At 38.1% G+C, this 18116-nt stretch overlaps 1 protein-coding gene across 1 annotated transcript; it reads right to left on the reverse strand.

The window, feature by feature from the left end:
- Positions 1 to 1854: 1854 nt before the first annotated feature.
- Positions 1855 to 10168, reverse strand: LOC148046761 (vomeronasal type-2 receptor 26-like). Its single transcript, XM_087714934.1, has 4 exons — positions 10133 to 10168; positions 4911 to 5138; positions 3171 to 3297; positions 1855 to 2756 (listed from the first exon to the last, which is right to left on the reverse strand). The coding sequence occupies exons 1-4, from the start codon at positions 10166 to 10168 to the stop codon at positions 1855 to 1857; spliced, it is 1293 nt and encodes a 430-aa protein (XP_087571060.1).
- Between the last annotated feature and the right edge of the window lie 7948 nt (positions 10169 to 18116).

Here is an 18116-nt window from a genome sequence, read left to right on the forward strand (position 1 = left end):
TATAGGCTCTTCTTCATGATTGGAGTTGGGAATGCTTAGAAATCCTAAATTAGGTTTGCAATTAAAAAATTGCAAGAGGTTTTGAGAGTGTTTTGCCATTAAAAAAAATTATTGGGGTTTTAAACAAGAAATTTGAAAACTAACACCAAATAATATGAAAAAAATAATTGCAAAAAAGAAACCAGGTCAAACATTTGATCAGCATTTTTAAGAAGACTCATACTAATTTTATCTGACAACATTAAGAGTATTTTTTCCTTCAGTTGTATGGAAATTCTAATTCCAAAGATTTGCTAAAGCTTTCGTCAGAATAAATGTCATTTTAAAAGCATACATATGTTGGAGATGAGTTTTTACAATACCAGAAAATAACTATTAAAGGTATTTTACTGTCCCTTTAGTATTTGAACTTTCAAGATTTTGTTCCTTCCTTGAATTTGTGTTATGGGCTAATGCTCATCATTTTGTGGAGCTCTTGCATCAAAATCAGGAGGTGGTGAGTTTGATCCTAGATAGAGGCAGATGTAGGGTCTCCTGCTTGGGCAGGGGGTTGCAAGGTCCCTTCCAATTCTGTTAATCTCTCTCCCTGTGTGTGTGATGTAATGCACAAACCAATTCAGTGTAGAGTGTAGTTGATCACATCTGTCCTATTTCTCAGATTTCCATGTTTCTCAGTCTTCACCCAACTCATCTCACAGACATTTTTTTCCTGTAAAACACGTGAATGCTAAATTACACGAAGGAGTCTTATATGAAGGAGTATTAACTATGTTTGAAGTTTTATATAAAAGTAATACAAATGGGATCATAAAATAGCCAGAGCAAAACACAGACTCATTTCCAGCCAATCTCGGCTGGGGAAAAAACAGAGCAGAAAAGTCAGCTTGGAGTGTATTTGGATATCAAGAGAGGAGAAGATGCATCAAGCTAAATTGCTAGAAAATTTCGACATTTTTTTCCTGTTCAGATTATGATTCCTTGTTGTAGGAGTGTCTGCGCCTATGGGTCCTTGGTTTGGCTTTCTGATGTTGTTTATTAAGATTTGTCTGCTAGTAAAAGCAGTCTCAGGAACAGAAAGTGGCCCTTATGTAAAGCTCTGGAAGGACCTGAGCGATGCAGGGAAAAATACCATTTAGGGTTGTAATGGTATGAAATAGATACATTTATTTTGAAAGATACTGTGGAGCTGCTGAATGTCAATCTTCTGCTCATTGAAAAACTCTCATGTTTGCGAGTTAATTCATTGCATTTTCAATACTATTCTTAAACAAATATCAACAGTTTTGATCTCATACATAACATGTGGTAACAAGCTAATTAATATATATTTACATAGGAACCTAATATATATTGTTCAATAGTTATCCCACCTCCAGATGACCAAAAATCACCCCATTTCAACAACAGAAGAGCCAGGTGGGACTTCTCAAATTGATAAAATCAGGAGTGGGAAATGGAACCAATCAATGAAATTTTCAATAAAGCTACTTGACATCTTGGAAACCAAAGAGGTTCTCATGTGTTAACAAAAACCATGCATTTCCGAAATCACTCTTATTGTCTCCATAGTATTAAAAAAAATTGAATGCAATTTTGGTACTATTTATTTATTTTTATTTGTTTGTTTGTTTATTTTGAAACTTTTATATAGCTAACCATCTTCTAACCATTTAGCTGTTTGACAGCTCAGATAAACACTTAGGGATTAATTATATACAGTATTTTACAGAAATAAAGAAAATAAAATAAATAACATTGAATTGCATGATTAAGGCTGCGAGTTTGAATATTTGGACTGTTCACATGGATGATTTTGGTCACCAGATAAATGCTGAATTATAGCATTATTGATTATTAATCTGTTCTCCTGGTTAGATGCTTCTTTGTGTTCAGATGTGGGTTCAGGAGAATGATGTAGCACTTTGGAAGGAAGATGCAGCCCAGGAGGCCTGCAGTAGAGCCCAAGATGGAGAAAACCTCCACAGCCACCATGTATTTCCCTTTGGTGCTCAGATAGGCTGGAATGAAGGACACCCAAATGCTACAAAACACAAGCATGCTGAAGGTGATCAGTTTGGCTTCATTAAAAGTATCAGGGAGTTTTCTGGCAAAGAAAGCCACAGTGAAACTGATGGTGGCTAGGAGCCACAAGTAGCCCAGGACTATGTAAAACATGGCATCTGAGCCTTCATTACATTGAACAATTATCTCTTGAACCTGTGAATGCATGTCCCACTCAGGGAAGGGAGGAGATACGATCAACCATACCATACAGATAACAGCCTGAATACAGGAGCAGAAGACAATGATGGATGCCGCCAGTCTGTTTCCTAGCCATTTCCTCATCTGGTTTCCTGGCTTAGTGGCCAGGAAAGCCATAACAACCGTGATGGTCTTGGCCAAGACACAAGATACCGAGAGAGAGAAAATGGTGCCAAACATAGTTTGTCTGAGAAAGCAAGTCACATTCCCAGGCTGACCTATGAAGAGCAGAGAGCACAGAAAACAAAGCAGGAGAGAGGAAAGGAGGATGCACGTGATGTTCCTGTTGTTGGCTTTGACAATGGGGGTGTCCCAGTGCAGAATGAAGGTCACTGCCACCAAAATAAGAATTGCTGAAAAGAAAAGAGTCAGAGAACTCAAAACGATTCCCAAGGGTTCCCCATAAGATAAATAGCTGAAACATTTGGGAAGGCACTGGACTTTTTCTGCATTTGAATACTGATCTCCTGGGCATCTCTCACATTGGTCTGCATCTGAAATACATGAAGAAGGTCTTGTGATTACAACTATATATGTCAATATATATATATACTGCTAACTGAAAGAGATCATGGCTTGGGATGCCATTCACAGTCCCCATGACACATACACAATAATTCTTTCTTAACAAGCATATGGATTCTGCCTTGTAATTTATGCATATCTATTTCTTTGAACTGCAGCATTAGTGGTGGAGTGCTTTGGAGAGAATTGCAACCCTCAACCAAGAAAGGAGATCAAAATAGAATGAATTCATACAAGTATTTAAATTAGACCCACCTTTGTAAACAAAATCTACTGCAGTTCACCCAAATCCCATTCCACTAAATAGCAGAGCAGAGATGAAAAGAACAAAAAAAGTTGAATTTGGAAGCTCTCAACTCTCGGCTGTCTCTTCCTTTACTTACCCATTTCAACTGAAATTCTTCCTTCGGGACATTGTCTACAATTGTAGCAACAAGTATGTTTCCCCTCCTGAACAACCCTGCTGTACCCCTGACGGCAGCTCTCTACACATCTGGCACGGGGACGTACCTAAAAAAAAACAACCCAAGAAACTTTAGGAATAGGTTTCATCAAGATGTTGTACACGTTCTCCATTTAATTAGAAGAACTTGGTACTTTCAAGGAGATGCATCATCTTCTGATGTCAACATGGCCCAAGTGCATTTGGAGAGTGTCCATTCTTACATCAAATCATCCTCTTCCTAGGATGAGTTCTGAGTTTTCTGCAAACACATCAGAGATGGCATTCAGCTGGTTCAAAACGGTTCTGGTGAACCAGTAGCAGAAATTTTGAGCAGCATGTCCCTGATCTATTCGCTGCCTCCCAAATCCCAGCTGATCAGCAGGGTCTTCTTTGTTGCCCTGCACAGGAAATGGGATCTGGAAAGCATGTTATTGGGGTGGAGAGGGAATGGGGATTTTGCAGTAACCATGCCCAAGAATGGGAAAGGAATGGGGACTTTGCAGTATCCTTCCCTTCCCATGCCCACCAAGCCATGCCCACAGAACCGGTAGTATTTTTTTTAAATCCTGCTACTGAAACACGTCCATTCTCATTTGTTCTTGTAGAACAACAAAAAGAGAATGTTGAGAGCATGGTAGTCTCTAGTGGAGGATATCTAAAGTTTCATTTTCATTTTTCATTTATTTGGGATTTATAGGCCGCCTTTTCCCTGAGGGGACTCAAGGCGGCTTACATTCATAGGAAAAGGGGGGTGCAATACAGAGACATAAACAATATGTGAATAAAATAAACAGTAAAAACACAACTTTCATTCAACACTCAACACTCGGGTGGGGCGAATTAGAAACTTATCCCCAGGCCTGACGGGATAGCCAGGTCTTAAGGGCTGTGCGGAAGGTCTGGACGGTGGTGAGGGTGTGAATCTCGACGGGGAGGTCGTTCCACAGGGTCGGAGCTGCTACTGAAAAGGCTCTCCTCCGCGTAGTCGCCAGTCGGCATTGACTGGCGGATGGAATTCGGAGGAGGCCCAATCTGTGCGATCTAATTGGTCGGAGGGAGGTAATCGGCAGGAGGCGGTCTCTCAAGTACTCAGATCCACTACCATGGAGGGCTTTATAGGTGGTAAGTAATACCCTGAAGCGCACCCGGAGATCAACAGGTAGCCAGTGCAGCTTGCGGAGGATTGGTGTTATGTGGGCGAACCGCGGTGCGCCCACTATCACTCGCGCGGCTGCATTCTGGACTAACTGCAGTCGCCGAATGCACTTCAAGGGCAGCCCCATGTAGTGTTTGAATCCTACTAGAAAACAGATCAGATCAGGGCTGTTTTCAACCTGAAGTTGAGGATGTAATAAAGGATTTCATTATGTAGTAAATGTCATCCATTTTCATTTTGTAGGATTAGAATATTTTTGATATTTCCTTATATCTGCCAGGACTGAAAACCAAGAAAGACATAGGGCCCTGATGGTGAACCTCTGGCATGCATACCCAAAGTGGAAAACAGAGTTAGATTGCCTGGCAGGCGTGGCATCACCTATTCCTCTTCTGGGTTTTGGGTGTGCATGTGTGGGCAAAAATCAGCTGGCCTTCATTTATGGACTTTCAGATCATTGGAGAAGAATATCTTCACCTCCAAATAAGTGTCTACCAAGTTATAGTTTACCAAATATCCCACCTGCTTAAACTTGTTATTCCATACAATGGCACTTTCATTAATATTGAATTTCTTCCCATCAAGAGATTTAGAGACCATCTTTCCAATCCGGACTCTCTGGAAGGATTTATTGTGGAAGGTGACATAGTTGAAGATGTCATATCCCGGGTCAAACTCCCCTTTCTCATCAAAGAAGATTTCTTCTCCCCCACTGTTATTAAAATGGGTGTTTCTCAGAAAGTAGTGAAGCTGGATTTAAGAGAGATGAGAAGCCAGATCATTTATCCTAATCTTCCCCAAAGTTTGGCTTTGTTCAGAATCCCAACTGAGTTTCTTTAGTGAATCTTATCAGTATTGTAACTGAATTGCTTTCTGATTTGATTCAGAAATCTCTTCAACCCATGGACCACAACCCATTTTAAATTTCATTAATATCAGATCCAACAATTTCCTAATATGTATTGATTCAACTGGAATATAGTAACAGAGAAAATTAAGATTCATGGCATCAGATTCTCACACATTTTTTAATTTTTTTGCATAAATAAACAATTGGAGGAAAGAGACAATTCCACATAAATAAGGTAAGATATCCATTACATGTGATGGGAAGAAAAGGGAAGGATGGGGAATACATTACTCTTCATCTCTTTTTCTTGACTAACAGCTTTGTAAAAGTTTATTTAGCATGATTCAATATTTCCTTAAATTAATATTACTTAGAGTGTTGTAGACATTCAACTTAGTCATTCCAATCCTGCTGTCCCGTATATCTGGAGTGTCAAATACATATAATACATCCAAAGGGTGACACTGCAAATCGATGCACCAATTTGAATTGGAAATTTAATTCATTAAGATAAAGACACAATCTAGTTATTATGATCTTCTAGTGATTTCAGGTCCACATATGTTTATTTCTGCATGCACAAATATGAAATGTTTTGCCATTTTACTCAATAAATCAATCAGAAGGTTTATTTCAGTCCTCCTTATCTAGTTTTAGGATTTGTGCAGAAAACCAGTGATATTTTAGGTCATGTTTATGTAGAAATATTAGGACTTCCTAAGGATTCACAAAATTTTAGGGATTACCATATACGTAAAAGTTTTTATTACCATATACACAGTACATCAACAGTTCCATAGCACAGGAGGAAGGATTGCAAGAACAGAAATATTGTTTACCACAATGAAATTGGAGGAGATTCTATAATGAAGAGTATGGAGACAACCTAGAAACTTTTTAATTTTGTTTTTTTAAATTTTGGGAGATGTTGTGTGTGAGAGATTTATTTTCTTTCTTTCTTTCATCAAGCATGTATATGATAATAGATACAAGTACATACAAGATTATGAATACATGAAATACGAATACTAGGGAATATTAGGGCAGGAATGCTAGGCACATTGGTGCGTTATGAAAGCCCCTTACAGACCTCTTAGGAATGGGGTGAGGTCGAGAGTAGACAGTCTAAGCTTAAAATTGTGGGGATTTGGGGAAGAAACTACAGTGTCAGATAGTGCATTTAAGGTATTGACCACTCTGTTGCTGAAGTTGTATTTTCTGCAATCGAGTTTGGAGTAGTTTACCTTAAGTTTGTATCTATTCTGTGCTGTTATGGTTGAAGCTGAAGTAGTCATTGACAGGTAGAAGATTGTAGTAGATAATTTTATGTACTATGCTTAGGTCATACCAAAGGCTGCATAAAATTAATGGGTGTTCGCTCCCTGAACCAGCATTTAGTAGATCCCCAAACATAGTTCCTTTTGGAGATGGTTTGACTTTGGAGACAATTCTTAGGTATTATTGAGCTGCATCAGTTATTGCAGCTTTGCTAATATTTGCTAATAGATATTGATTGCTACAGAGAAACAAATCCAGATTGTCTTTCTATTGTTGCCTTCCCATCCTATCCCATCCCCTTCATGACTTCTATAAATGTATCTGAGAATAACATACCTCCCATGGCTGAAAATGCTGAAGATTTGATCCATCCTGATTCCTCAGAGGAGCTGGATTTGGTCTTCTTCCTCTTTTTGAATACATTGCTTGCAACGCATGTGCTGCAAGATAAACCCCATTGTAGACATTGTAGCTTTCTCCAGACATGGTCATTTCAAACACAGAGCCAGAGACTGTCTTGAGTTTTTCCCTCCCAGTGCAGCGTTTAACACCTTTCTGATATGGAGGCAGTGAACAATCAAACACCAATTCCCAGAACCAATTAATGTAAAGAAAGGGATGTTTATCAGGTTTTATTCTCTCAAGAAACTCCTGAAATCCTGGCACCGTCCTTGTATGGAGGGAGAAATATAAGGAACCATTGAAAGTCTGAACTAGGAAGCTGTCTATTAATGAAAAAGTCACAGTGAAATCCCACTGGTAGGTCATGATCCATACTCTGTGATCTATTGGGTTCTTATAGTAAAATTCTCGTGAAGAAAGCCCCCATTGTAAAAGCTCCATAGATTGGGCAGTCCCAGAAGCAAGGAATACTGTGACATTCCTCTGTAAGATAGTGTTTATTATGTTGTCTACACGTTGCTGAATGAAATCTTTATTTAAGAGTGCATCTGCTAAAATTGGGATCAATGCTATCCAAGCAATGCAAATATCACTCTGGAAGAGCTTTGATTGGACATTTTGAAGAAAAGCTCCCCCGCTCTCGTCCTCTGAGACCAAGAGGCCAATCCAGTTCCATCCAAAATGTTTCAGTAAATGAACAATCCCCTCATATTGCAAATTTTCATTGGGAACCGTGCTGAAGAAGGAAGGGAACTGCCTTTTATCACTCAAGACTGGATCAGAGGAGCCATAATTGAGCTGTTGGAAAGAAGGATGCATTGAAAGTTCAATTGGGAATCCTTTTGTTATCATGAAGAGCTTAGAGCTTTCCCATTCTCCATAGAACAATGGATTCTACTGTGTCTTTATGACTTTATTTCAAAATCCCAAAGGTTGCCCTCATGTGTTACCTGAAAAAAAGAGATCATAAGATTCACAATAGTAGATTCTGGGAACTCAGAACTGGTAAATGATAGCCTGTCTAAAATTGAAAGAAGCTTGGGTTCATAAAAAAGAAAAGAAAAAATTATAGGGGGGAGGGGGGAGGGTGGAATTACAGTTTCAATCCTTAGAACAATAAGAATTCACTTGTGTACTGCCGTTTTTCTTTTTTTTTTTCTTTTTTTCTTTTTCTACTTTTATTGTAAAAAACAAACTGAATTGTATGGATACACCAAAGTGAGGAGAAGAGGGAAAGAGAAGGGAGAAGTAAAGAGGGAGTGAGAGGGAATGTAAGGAGGGTAAATGGAGGGAGGGGGAGATGTCTGAGGGGGAAGGGAAGTAGAAGAGGGGAATGCTGGAGGGGTGAAAGGAAAGTTGGAGGGGGAGAAGAGAGGGTGTATGGGGGAATGAAGTGTTATGTTGGGTTTTTTTTTTTTTCCTTTTTTCTTTTTTTTTATGCACAGTATATAAGTGATTGTATAAAATGAAAATGAAAATGAAATAAAAATATTCAGACAAGAAAAAAGAAAAGAAAAAAAAAGAAATGAAACTGGAGCACTGGAAAAGAGCTGATGTAGTTCCTATATTCAAAAAACGGAAAAAAAATAGATCCAGGATACTTCAGACCTATCAGGCTGATCTCAATACCAAGGAAGATTCTGGAAAAGATAATGCAGCAACAAATCAGCAAACACCTAGAAGTAAAAAAAGTAATAACCAAAAACCAACATGGGTTTTTCAAAAACAGATCATGCCAGCCTAATCTATTTGTATTGTTTGACAAAGCGACAAAATTAGTTGATAAGATTTAATTAGACTTCAGTAAGGCATTTGATAAAGTAGATCATAACCTACTACTAGATAAAGTACAAAAATGTGGGTTAGACAGCATCCCACCAGATAGATTCATAACTGGCTCACCAACCACACTCAATGTGTAGTCTTCAATGGAACTTCATCTACATGGAGGGAAGTATGCAATGGAGTGCCCCAAAGCTCTGTTTTAGGCCCAGTACTCTTCAACATCTTCATCAATGATTTGGATGAGAGAATAAATTGGAAGCTCATCCAATTTGCAAATGACACCAAGCTGGCAAGAGTAGCCAACACTCCGGAAGATAGCCTTAAGACACAGAAGGATCTTGACAAACTTGAACATCGGGCACTATCTAACAAAATGAAATTCAATGGTGGAAAAAGGAAGGTTTTACATTTAGGCAAGAAAAAAAAATGCACAGGTGCAGTATATGTGGTACCTTGCTCAAGAGTAGTAACTGTGAGAGGGATCTTGGAGTCCAAGTGGACAACCATTTAAACATGAGCCAGCCGTGTGCAGCAGCTGCCAAAAAAGCCAACACAGTTCTAGGCTGCATAAACAGAGGGATAGAATCAAGATCACGTGAAGTGTTAATACCACTTTATAATGCCTTGATAAGGCCTTGGAATACGGCATCCAGTTTTGATCGTCATCTGTGGTGGGTTTCAATTTTTTTACTACCAGTTCTGTAGGCGTGGCTTCTTTTTGAACATGGCTTGGTGATCATGTCACTGGGTGGGCGTTGTCAACTCAATGTCACTCACATCAAGGGGAGTCTTGCCTGGCCCCTCCCTTCCCAGCCATTCCTTGTCACACCCAGCCTCAACGGATCTATAGATGTAAAAATGTCATTCACCTTTTTTTGACTTTATTATCTACATACTATTCATGTATTTTTATGGACCATTGAAAGGAGGAAATGGCTCCTATGCTTTGCCCAAGAGTGTGACAGGCAACAGGCTTTTAAGGGGCTGCCACAAAGAATGGTTGCGGGACTGAGTATGTCTATTTTAATGAAAAGAAAGATTAGGGGGTGACATGATAGCAGGGTACCAATATCTCAGGGGCTACCCCAAAGAAGAAGGATTCAAACTATTCTTCAAAGCATCTAATGGTAGAACAAGAAGAAATGGGTTGAAACTAATCAAGGAGAGAAGCAACCTAGAAGTAAGGGGAAATTAGTCAGTGGAAGAACTTGCCTTCAGAAGTTGTGAATGCTCCAATCCTGAAAGTTTTTATGAAGATGTTGGATATCCATTTGTCTGAAGTGCTGTAGGATTTCCCTAAGCAGGGAGTTGGACTAGAAGACCTTCAAGGTCCCTTCTAATTCTGTTATTCTATTCTATTAAAAACAAAACAAAAAACCCACCAGAGGCTTTTTTATCAATCAAGCTGATCTTTGGCAAGTGGTCTTACCTGTGGAACCTTGTAGATGTTCAACATGTGGGCCATCTGGATGGAATTGCGTGAAGGGAGGTCACCAATGATAGGCAAGAAGTTCAGATTCCTTCTTCCAACACAATTGAAGTTGATAGGACTCCCTCGATTCAGAAACAGAAAATCTAAAACATCCTCACTGGCCTTCATGGCATTGAAACTAGTCTCATAAATCTTCGGTGTTAGTGTAATGTTGGGGAAGAGCTTGGCATTCTTGTTGATCTCATCAATGGCAAAATACATAGAAAGAGGATGCTGGGCATATTTTGGTATTATGCTGAAACAAAAGTGCAGAAGTGGAGAAAATCAAATCACAAAAAAGAACTAAATCTAGTTCTCAACTATATAGGTAATTTCAGCAATTTATTCATCCGAGCTTAATGTTGAATTTCATTGAAAAAGACTTTTGGCTTTGCACATTATTCTGACTGTCTTCACAGTCACTGATTAGCAAGACCTGTCTTATACCTCTAGGCAGTGGTGGGATTCAAGTAATTTGACAACTGGTTCTCTGCCCAAATGATTTCTTCCAACCATCAGTTTGCCAAACTGCTCAGAAAATTAACCCCCAGTTCTCCCAAAGTGGTGTGAACTCGCTGAATCCCACCAATGCCTCTAGGCAAGGATTTGGGAGAGGTTGCCTGGAAGACGATTCCCTAACAGAGAAAGTGATGGTTCCTCTTTAGAACAGAACATAGAATAGTAAAAATGTTTCCAAACTGTTCACAGAATTGTTGGAAATGTAGTCAGGCCCTTGGAACATTCTATCATATGTTGTTGATGGGTTTAGTAGTAAAAAAATATTGGACAAGAATAAAAAACTGGATGGAAGAGATAACTACACAATCAAGATAGCTAAAAACAGAACAATTTTTACTATGGATAATTACAGGGAACTATGAGAATAGCAATAGCAATAGCAATAGCAGTAGACTTATATACCGCTTCATAGGGCTTTCAGCCCTCTCTAAGTGGTTTACAGAGAGTCAGCATATTGCCCCCAACAATCTGGGTCCTCATTTTACCCACCTCGGAAGGATGGAAGGCTGAGTCAACCCTGAGCCGGTGAGATTTGAACCGCTGAACTGCTGATCTAGCAGTAGCCTGCAGTGCTGCATTTAACCACTGCGCCACCTCGGCTCTAAAGAATTCAATACTAAATATTATGTGTAATAACTGCAGCAATAGCAATAGCAATAGCAATAGCAGTAGACTTATATACCGCTTCATAGGCCTTTCAGGCCTCTCTAAGCGGTTTACAGAGAGTCAGCATATTGCCCCCAACAATCTGGGTCCTCATTTTACCCACCTCGGAAGGATGGAAGGCTGAGTCAACCCTGAGCCGGTGAGATTTGAACCGCTGAACTGCTGATCTAGCAGTAGCCTGCAGTGCTGCATTTAACCACTGCGCCACCTTGGCTCTTGTATAAGCGTGTGTATAAGCAAGAATCTTATACACACAAAATTGGAAGAACAAAATTATACCAACAAAGGAAATTGTGAAAAAAGTATTAGAGTGTGCTGATATGGACAGACTTACAAATAAATAAAAGATAACGGAGAATCTGATTATTACCCTATCTTTCAGAGTATAAGATGCACCTTTTCCCTCAAAAAAGAGGGTGAAAATCTGGGTGCATCTTATACACTGAATACAGAATTTTTGGCCTCCCGAAACCCCGCCTCTTCACCAAAATGGCTGTGAATAGGGTTTAGGAGACTTCCAGAGTGCTCCTGGGGGCTGGGAAGGGCAGAAATGAGTGAAAAGGGGCCATATTTTGCTCATTTTCTCCCACTCCTAGCCCTCAGGAGCACTCTATAAGCCCCCTAAAGGCTATGCATGCCCCCTTTTTTGATGAAAAATAGCCAGTTTTTGTGAAAAATGGTCTGTTTTTGGCAGGTCTGCAGAGTGCAAAAACTTTTTTTTTAATTTGCCTCTTCAAAATCTTGGTGTGTCTTATACTGTACTCGGTGCATCTTATACTCCGAAAAATATGATACTTAGTATGGAATTTATGGTACAAATGACTAGAGGAAGGATGCAAAGAACAAGATAGCATTAGGGGAAGAAAGATTAAGAAATCAGAAAAAAAATCATAAATCTGCAGAAAAAGTAAGATATATTGTATATAAAATAGTACAGAATAATAGTTATAAGAGGAGTATATGGACACAGATAGATATAAGATGTATTGTATAGGAATTTGCACATTGAAAGAGTATATGTATAGAAGAAATATAAGTGTGAATTAACATATTAGTAGATGGACATGTGTATGTGTATGTGTATGTGTATGTGTATGTGTATGTGTATGTGTATGTGTATGTGTATGTGTATGTGTATGTGTATGTGTATGTGTATGTGTATGTGTATGTGTATGTGTATGGATAGATAGATAGATAGATGATAGATAGATAGATAGATAGATAGATAGATAGATAGATAGATAGATAGATAGATAGTGTGTGTGTGTGTGTGTGTGTGTGTGTGTGTGTGTGTGTGTTTGTGTGTACATGTACGGACAAAAAGAATATAATGGAGGCATGCCAATGTGGAAATGTTGAAAATATGATATTTGTGTTAAAAATAGAAAAATAGAAAAAACTCCTGTTTAATAAAAAAAGGTTTCTAAAAATAATAATAAAAAGTTTACTTTAAAAAAAGAACAGGACATAGAATTAATTCTAGTAGAGCTGATCCTCTTGCTTCCCCCTCTACCTTTTCAGTGATAAAATTGTCAGTTGGATCAACTCGTCCGATTTCCCCCCTTTGTTCCTGAGTTTGTCTCCCAGTTTTTGTCTGGGTAAATAAAATGGCCTGTTATTACTGTGGTGTATTTTGAATTACATTGGTTAACTGTTTAGCAAACCATTCATCTGTTTCTTATGCTTGGCTGGGTGGCCTAGAGTATATTCCTATGGCAATGACATTATTTTATGTTGACCCACAAGCATTCTAGCAGGTTTTCATCCTTGGTTTTTTGCCCCTCTTGGTTTTGTGCATCTCTCTTGTTTTGCAATATCATCTTCTGACAGAGGATGTGTTTTCTTTGAAAGTCTGGGAACATCAGCTAATCAACCTTATCATTGGCTGGATAGATGCTAATCTTAGTAAGAAAACTAAAATCATGGCATCCAGCCCTCCCAATTCCTGGCAAATAGATGGGGAAGAAATGGAGGTGGTGACAGATTTTATTTTCCTGGGCTCCAAGATAACCACAGATTGAGCCTGTAGCCAAGAATTTAAAAGCTTGCTCCTGGGGAGGAAAGCTATGGCAAATCTAGACAGCATACTAAAAAGCAGAGACATCACCCTGCCAACAAAAGTGTGTATAGTCAAGGCTATGGTTTTCCTAGTTACAATGTATGGCTGTGAATGATGGACCATAAGAATGGCTGGGTGCCAAAGAATGGAAGCATTTGAACTATGGTGCTGGAGAAGACTCCTGCAAGTCCCTTGGATTACAAGGCAATCAAACCAATCAGTCATAGAGGAGATCAACCCCGACTGCTCTTTAGAAGGCCAGATCCTGAAGATGAAACTCAAATACTTTGGCCACCTAATGAGAAGGAAGGACTCATTGGAGAAGAGCCTAATGCTCGGAAAGATGGAAGGCAAAAGAAGAAGGGGATGACAGAGAATGAGGTGGCTGGATGGAGTCACTGAAGAGGATGGTAGAGGACAGGAAGGCCTGGAGGAACATTCTCCATGGGGTCATGACGGGTCAGACATAACTTTGCAACTAACAACAAAATTTTAATCTTGGGCAGTAAATTATATGATCAGGTCCATAAATCAAACTTGTAGTTCATAGTTTGCTGATTTGTTGGAGCTTCCTTCTTTCATAGGAAAAGTATATTGAAGAGTTTATAAAATTATCAACTATCTAGATCTTCCTAGAACTGCTGTAAAAGTTTACATGCAACTACTACACAAAAATAAATCTTTACACTGTTCTTTTGAATCTTGTAATCTTTTCTTCATCCAATGGAATCACCAAATAATAGAATAGAATAGAATTTTTTATTGGAACACAAGGAATTTGTTCTTTTACATGAGAGTTAAACTGAGTTGCTAATTGATTGAATAACAATGATGGTAATGAAAAAATAATTAAATATAAGTTAAAATATTTGGAATATGGATATACACATACATACATACATACATACATACATACATACATACATACATATAACTTTTAAGAAGATGAATATAAGTGAGGTGCCTATTGCTTGCCATGTTATATAGCAGATTAATGGAATTGCAAAAACATTGAATAGGAAGGATTGTAACTAAAAGATAATTAAATGTAAGCTATGTAAAGATATGAAAAAATGGAGGAGGAACTTGAAATATATTTCCAATGGAAAAATTACTGAGATTATAAGGAGAGAACCTAAAACGTGGGGCATGTAATGATGTATAACTATACCATATTATGATCAGAATAGCTGAAAATTGTAACCAGGGCCCCCAAGCTTGTGGGGGGGATGTGGGGTGTTTAAAACATGATTACTGTATATGTATATTTTTATGTTAAAATTATCAATATGAAAGTTTTTTATTTAAATGAAATTACTAATATCATCAACATTAAATGGAGCCTGCTCAAACAAGATATATTTGTCAAGAATCAGAAGGAACAGCACTTAATGATAGTCATAAAGTGCAAATAAGCAATCAGGAAGCAATCAATATCAATAACAACTTGGTGATGATGTGCATCTTATCAAGGAGTCACTTGATATTCTATTCCTGATGTATCTGTCCTTAGCATTTTACTGTTATGTACTTGCCTGAATTCGAATTGTGAATTCTGATCTCAGTAAGATAGATGATATGAAAGATCCTGGTATGGACAATGATTGGGAAGAAATGATCCTATTTCCCATGAAATCTTCGCCGATGATATAATTCATCATCATTATTCATTATTATTCATCATTCATGATTCATTACCACTGACAATGCTGCTACCCTACAAAAACACCTTGACTATGTGTCAGAATGATCAAACAATTGGCAACTCCAAATCTCAACCAAGAAATGCTCCGTCTTACACATTGGCAGAAAAGATTCAGAACACAAAATACAAGCTGGGTGGATGTGACTTTGTAGATGACCCGCACACTGTCAAGGACCTTGGAGCACTCATCTCAAACAGTCTAAGTGCCAGAGCTCACTGTAACTGCATTGCCAAAAAGGTATTAAGAGCTTTTAACCATAGCTTCTTTTTTGATAATATTGAACTGCAAACCAGGGCATAAAAAACTTTTGCTAGACCAATTCTTGAATACAGCTCATCTGTCTGGAACCCGCACTGCATACCAGACATAAATACAATTGAACTAGTCCAGAGATATTTCACAAGAAGTGTCCTCCACTCCTCTGCTCGCAAGAGAATACCTTATGCCACCAGACTTGAAATTTTGGGCTTAGTCAATTTAGAAGTTTGCAATCTTCGATTTGACCTAAGTGTAGTACATAAAAATATCTGCTACAATGCCCTACCTGTCAATGAATACTTCAACTTCAACCACAACAACACACAAGCTCACAATAGATACAAACTTATGGCAAACCACTCCACACTTGATTGCAGAAAACACGACTTCAGCAACAGAGTTGCCAATGCCTGGAATGCACTATCCAACACTGTGGTTTCTTCCCCAAACCACCAAAACTTTAACCTTAAACTGTCTACAGTTGACCTCACCCCATTCCTAAGAGGTATTTAAGGGACGCGAATAAGTGCACCAGTGTGCCTACCATTTCTGTCCTAATGTTCCCTGGTATTCATATTCATTTCATGCATTGATAATCATGTCTATACTTATATGTGTTATCTAATTCATGCTTAATGAAATTAAATAAATAAATAAAATAAACTTGGTGGTATTTCCATTTTTAAAATGAAGAGAGGAGCATGCTTTTTTTTCAAAAATCCAAGTTGAAAATGCACCTTTAGATTCCTTGAGTATCCGTTGAAACATGTGAAGGTCCCACATACATGTTTTCCTAAGGGACATCTCTTAACGGAAGCCTTGATTAACATGGCTAACATCTTGAAATTTGACAGCCAAACTAGCAGTGCCATAATTGAACCAGCATAATCTCCCTTTTCTCTACATTCTATAACCTTTGTCTGAAGTTATATTACATTTTGCTCAAAGAAGAACAAGGCACTTACACTACATATTCAGAGATTACTGGCACTTTTTTGAAAGTCTGGGTACGTTCATCAGGGTTGACACAGGAAAAAAATCCCCCAAGTATCATATTGTCTGCAGAGGTGAAATGTATCCTGCGAACATTATTGGGCTTGAAGCAGATTGATTTCAAATTCTGATTGACACTGCCAGATAGAAAGAAGAGCAGAAGAAGGTTAAATGCCAGAAGACCTGAGCCAGCCTTCCATCCTTTTGAAAACATGGTCAACAAAATATAGCAGTCAACTTTGCAAAAAAAAAAATGCCTTGGTTAGACCAAATGGGAAATGTCCACTGAAAGAGCAGAAGATATATAAATTTAAAAAATAAAGATAAAAAAGAGTGGTTTCCTTGATTTCAGTGGCACAAGATCAATTTTGAGGGATCTTTCAAAATGCAGCAGGATTTTCTGGATTTGTTTTCTCCTTGCCATCCTTGTTCAGGTTTGATGCTGTCAAGAAACAGAACTGAAATACAGACATTTGCAAATTATAACCTTATACTGTATTCCCTGGGAATTTAGGCAAATTGTGTTTGTGTAAAATCTGTCCATGGTTATTGTAAGAGTTACAGATAGTTTCCATAAGCAAGTGCTGTTTTCTTTCTCTTGCCTTCCAATCTTCTTTGCTCTTACCTTGACCTTATAGCCAGAAAAGTTTCAGAAACTTTGGCTTTTGAGAATTACATTATCTACATTTATCTACATCAATCCTCACATGAGTGCCAACTTGTTAGTTCACACAAAGCTTAATTACAAGTGGCTGAAAAAAGATGTGATCTTGAAAATGTGATTCATTTAATATACAGAGAAAAGCTATAATAACCCATGGTGTTCCCTAAAATGAAAACAGCCAAAGTCAATCAATCCTCAGCTTATAACTGTAGTTGATAGCCACTGAATGTAAAAGTTGGAACAGTCCACTCAGTGCACAGAGATAAGACACAAACACAGAGACACAGATCCCCTCCCCGTGTGTGTGTGTGTGTGTGTGTGTGTGTGTGTGTAGAGAGAGACAGACAGAGACAGAAAGACAGAAAGACATAGATGATAGATAGAATTTATAAAAATTTATAAGGATTCAAAACTTTTTTGAGGATTATCATATATGCAAAACATAGATGATAGATAGATAGATAGATAGATAGATAGATAGATAGATAGATAGATAGATAGATAGATAGATAGATAGAGGTAGAGGTAGAGGTAGAGGTAGAGGTAGAGGTAGAGGTAGAGGTAGAGATAGAGATAGAGATAGAGATAGAGATAGAGATAGAGATAGAGATAGATAGATAGATAGATAGATAGATAGATAGATAGATAGATAGATAGATAGATAGATAGATAGATAGATAGATGATAGATAGATAGATAGATATTGATTGAGAGAGAGAGAGATAAATAGATATAGATGTAGATGATAGGTAGAAGATAGAGAGAGAGAGAGAGAGAGAGAGAGAGAGATGGAGATGGAGATGGAGATGGAGATAGATAGAGATAGATAGAGATAGAGATAGAGATAGAGATAGATAGATAGATAGATAGATAGATAGAAAGATAGATAGATATTGATTGAGAGAGATAAATAGATATAGATGTAGATGATAGGTAGAAGATAGAAGATAGAAGATAGATAGATAGATAAATAGGTAGGTAGGTAGATAGGTAGGTAGGTAGGTAGATAGGTAGATAGATAAAGATTGAGAGAGAGAGAGAGAGAGAGAGAGAGAGAGAGAGAGAGAAATAGATATA

This window comes from Thamnophis sirtalis, unplaced genomic scaffold (assembly GCF_051295495.1).
Source record: "Thamnophis sirtalis isolate CommonGarterSnake01/CBP01778 unplaced genomic scaffold, rThaSir2_p1.2 scaffold_4, whole genome shotgun sequence".
Classification (NCBI taxonomy): domain Eukaryota; kingdom Metazoa; phylum Chordata; class Lepidosauria; order Squamata; family Natricidae; genus Thamnophis; species Thamnophis sirtalis.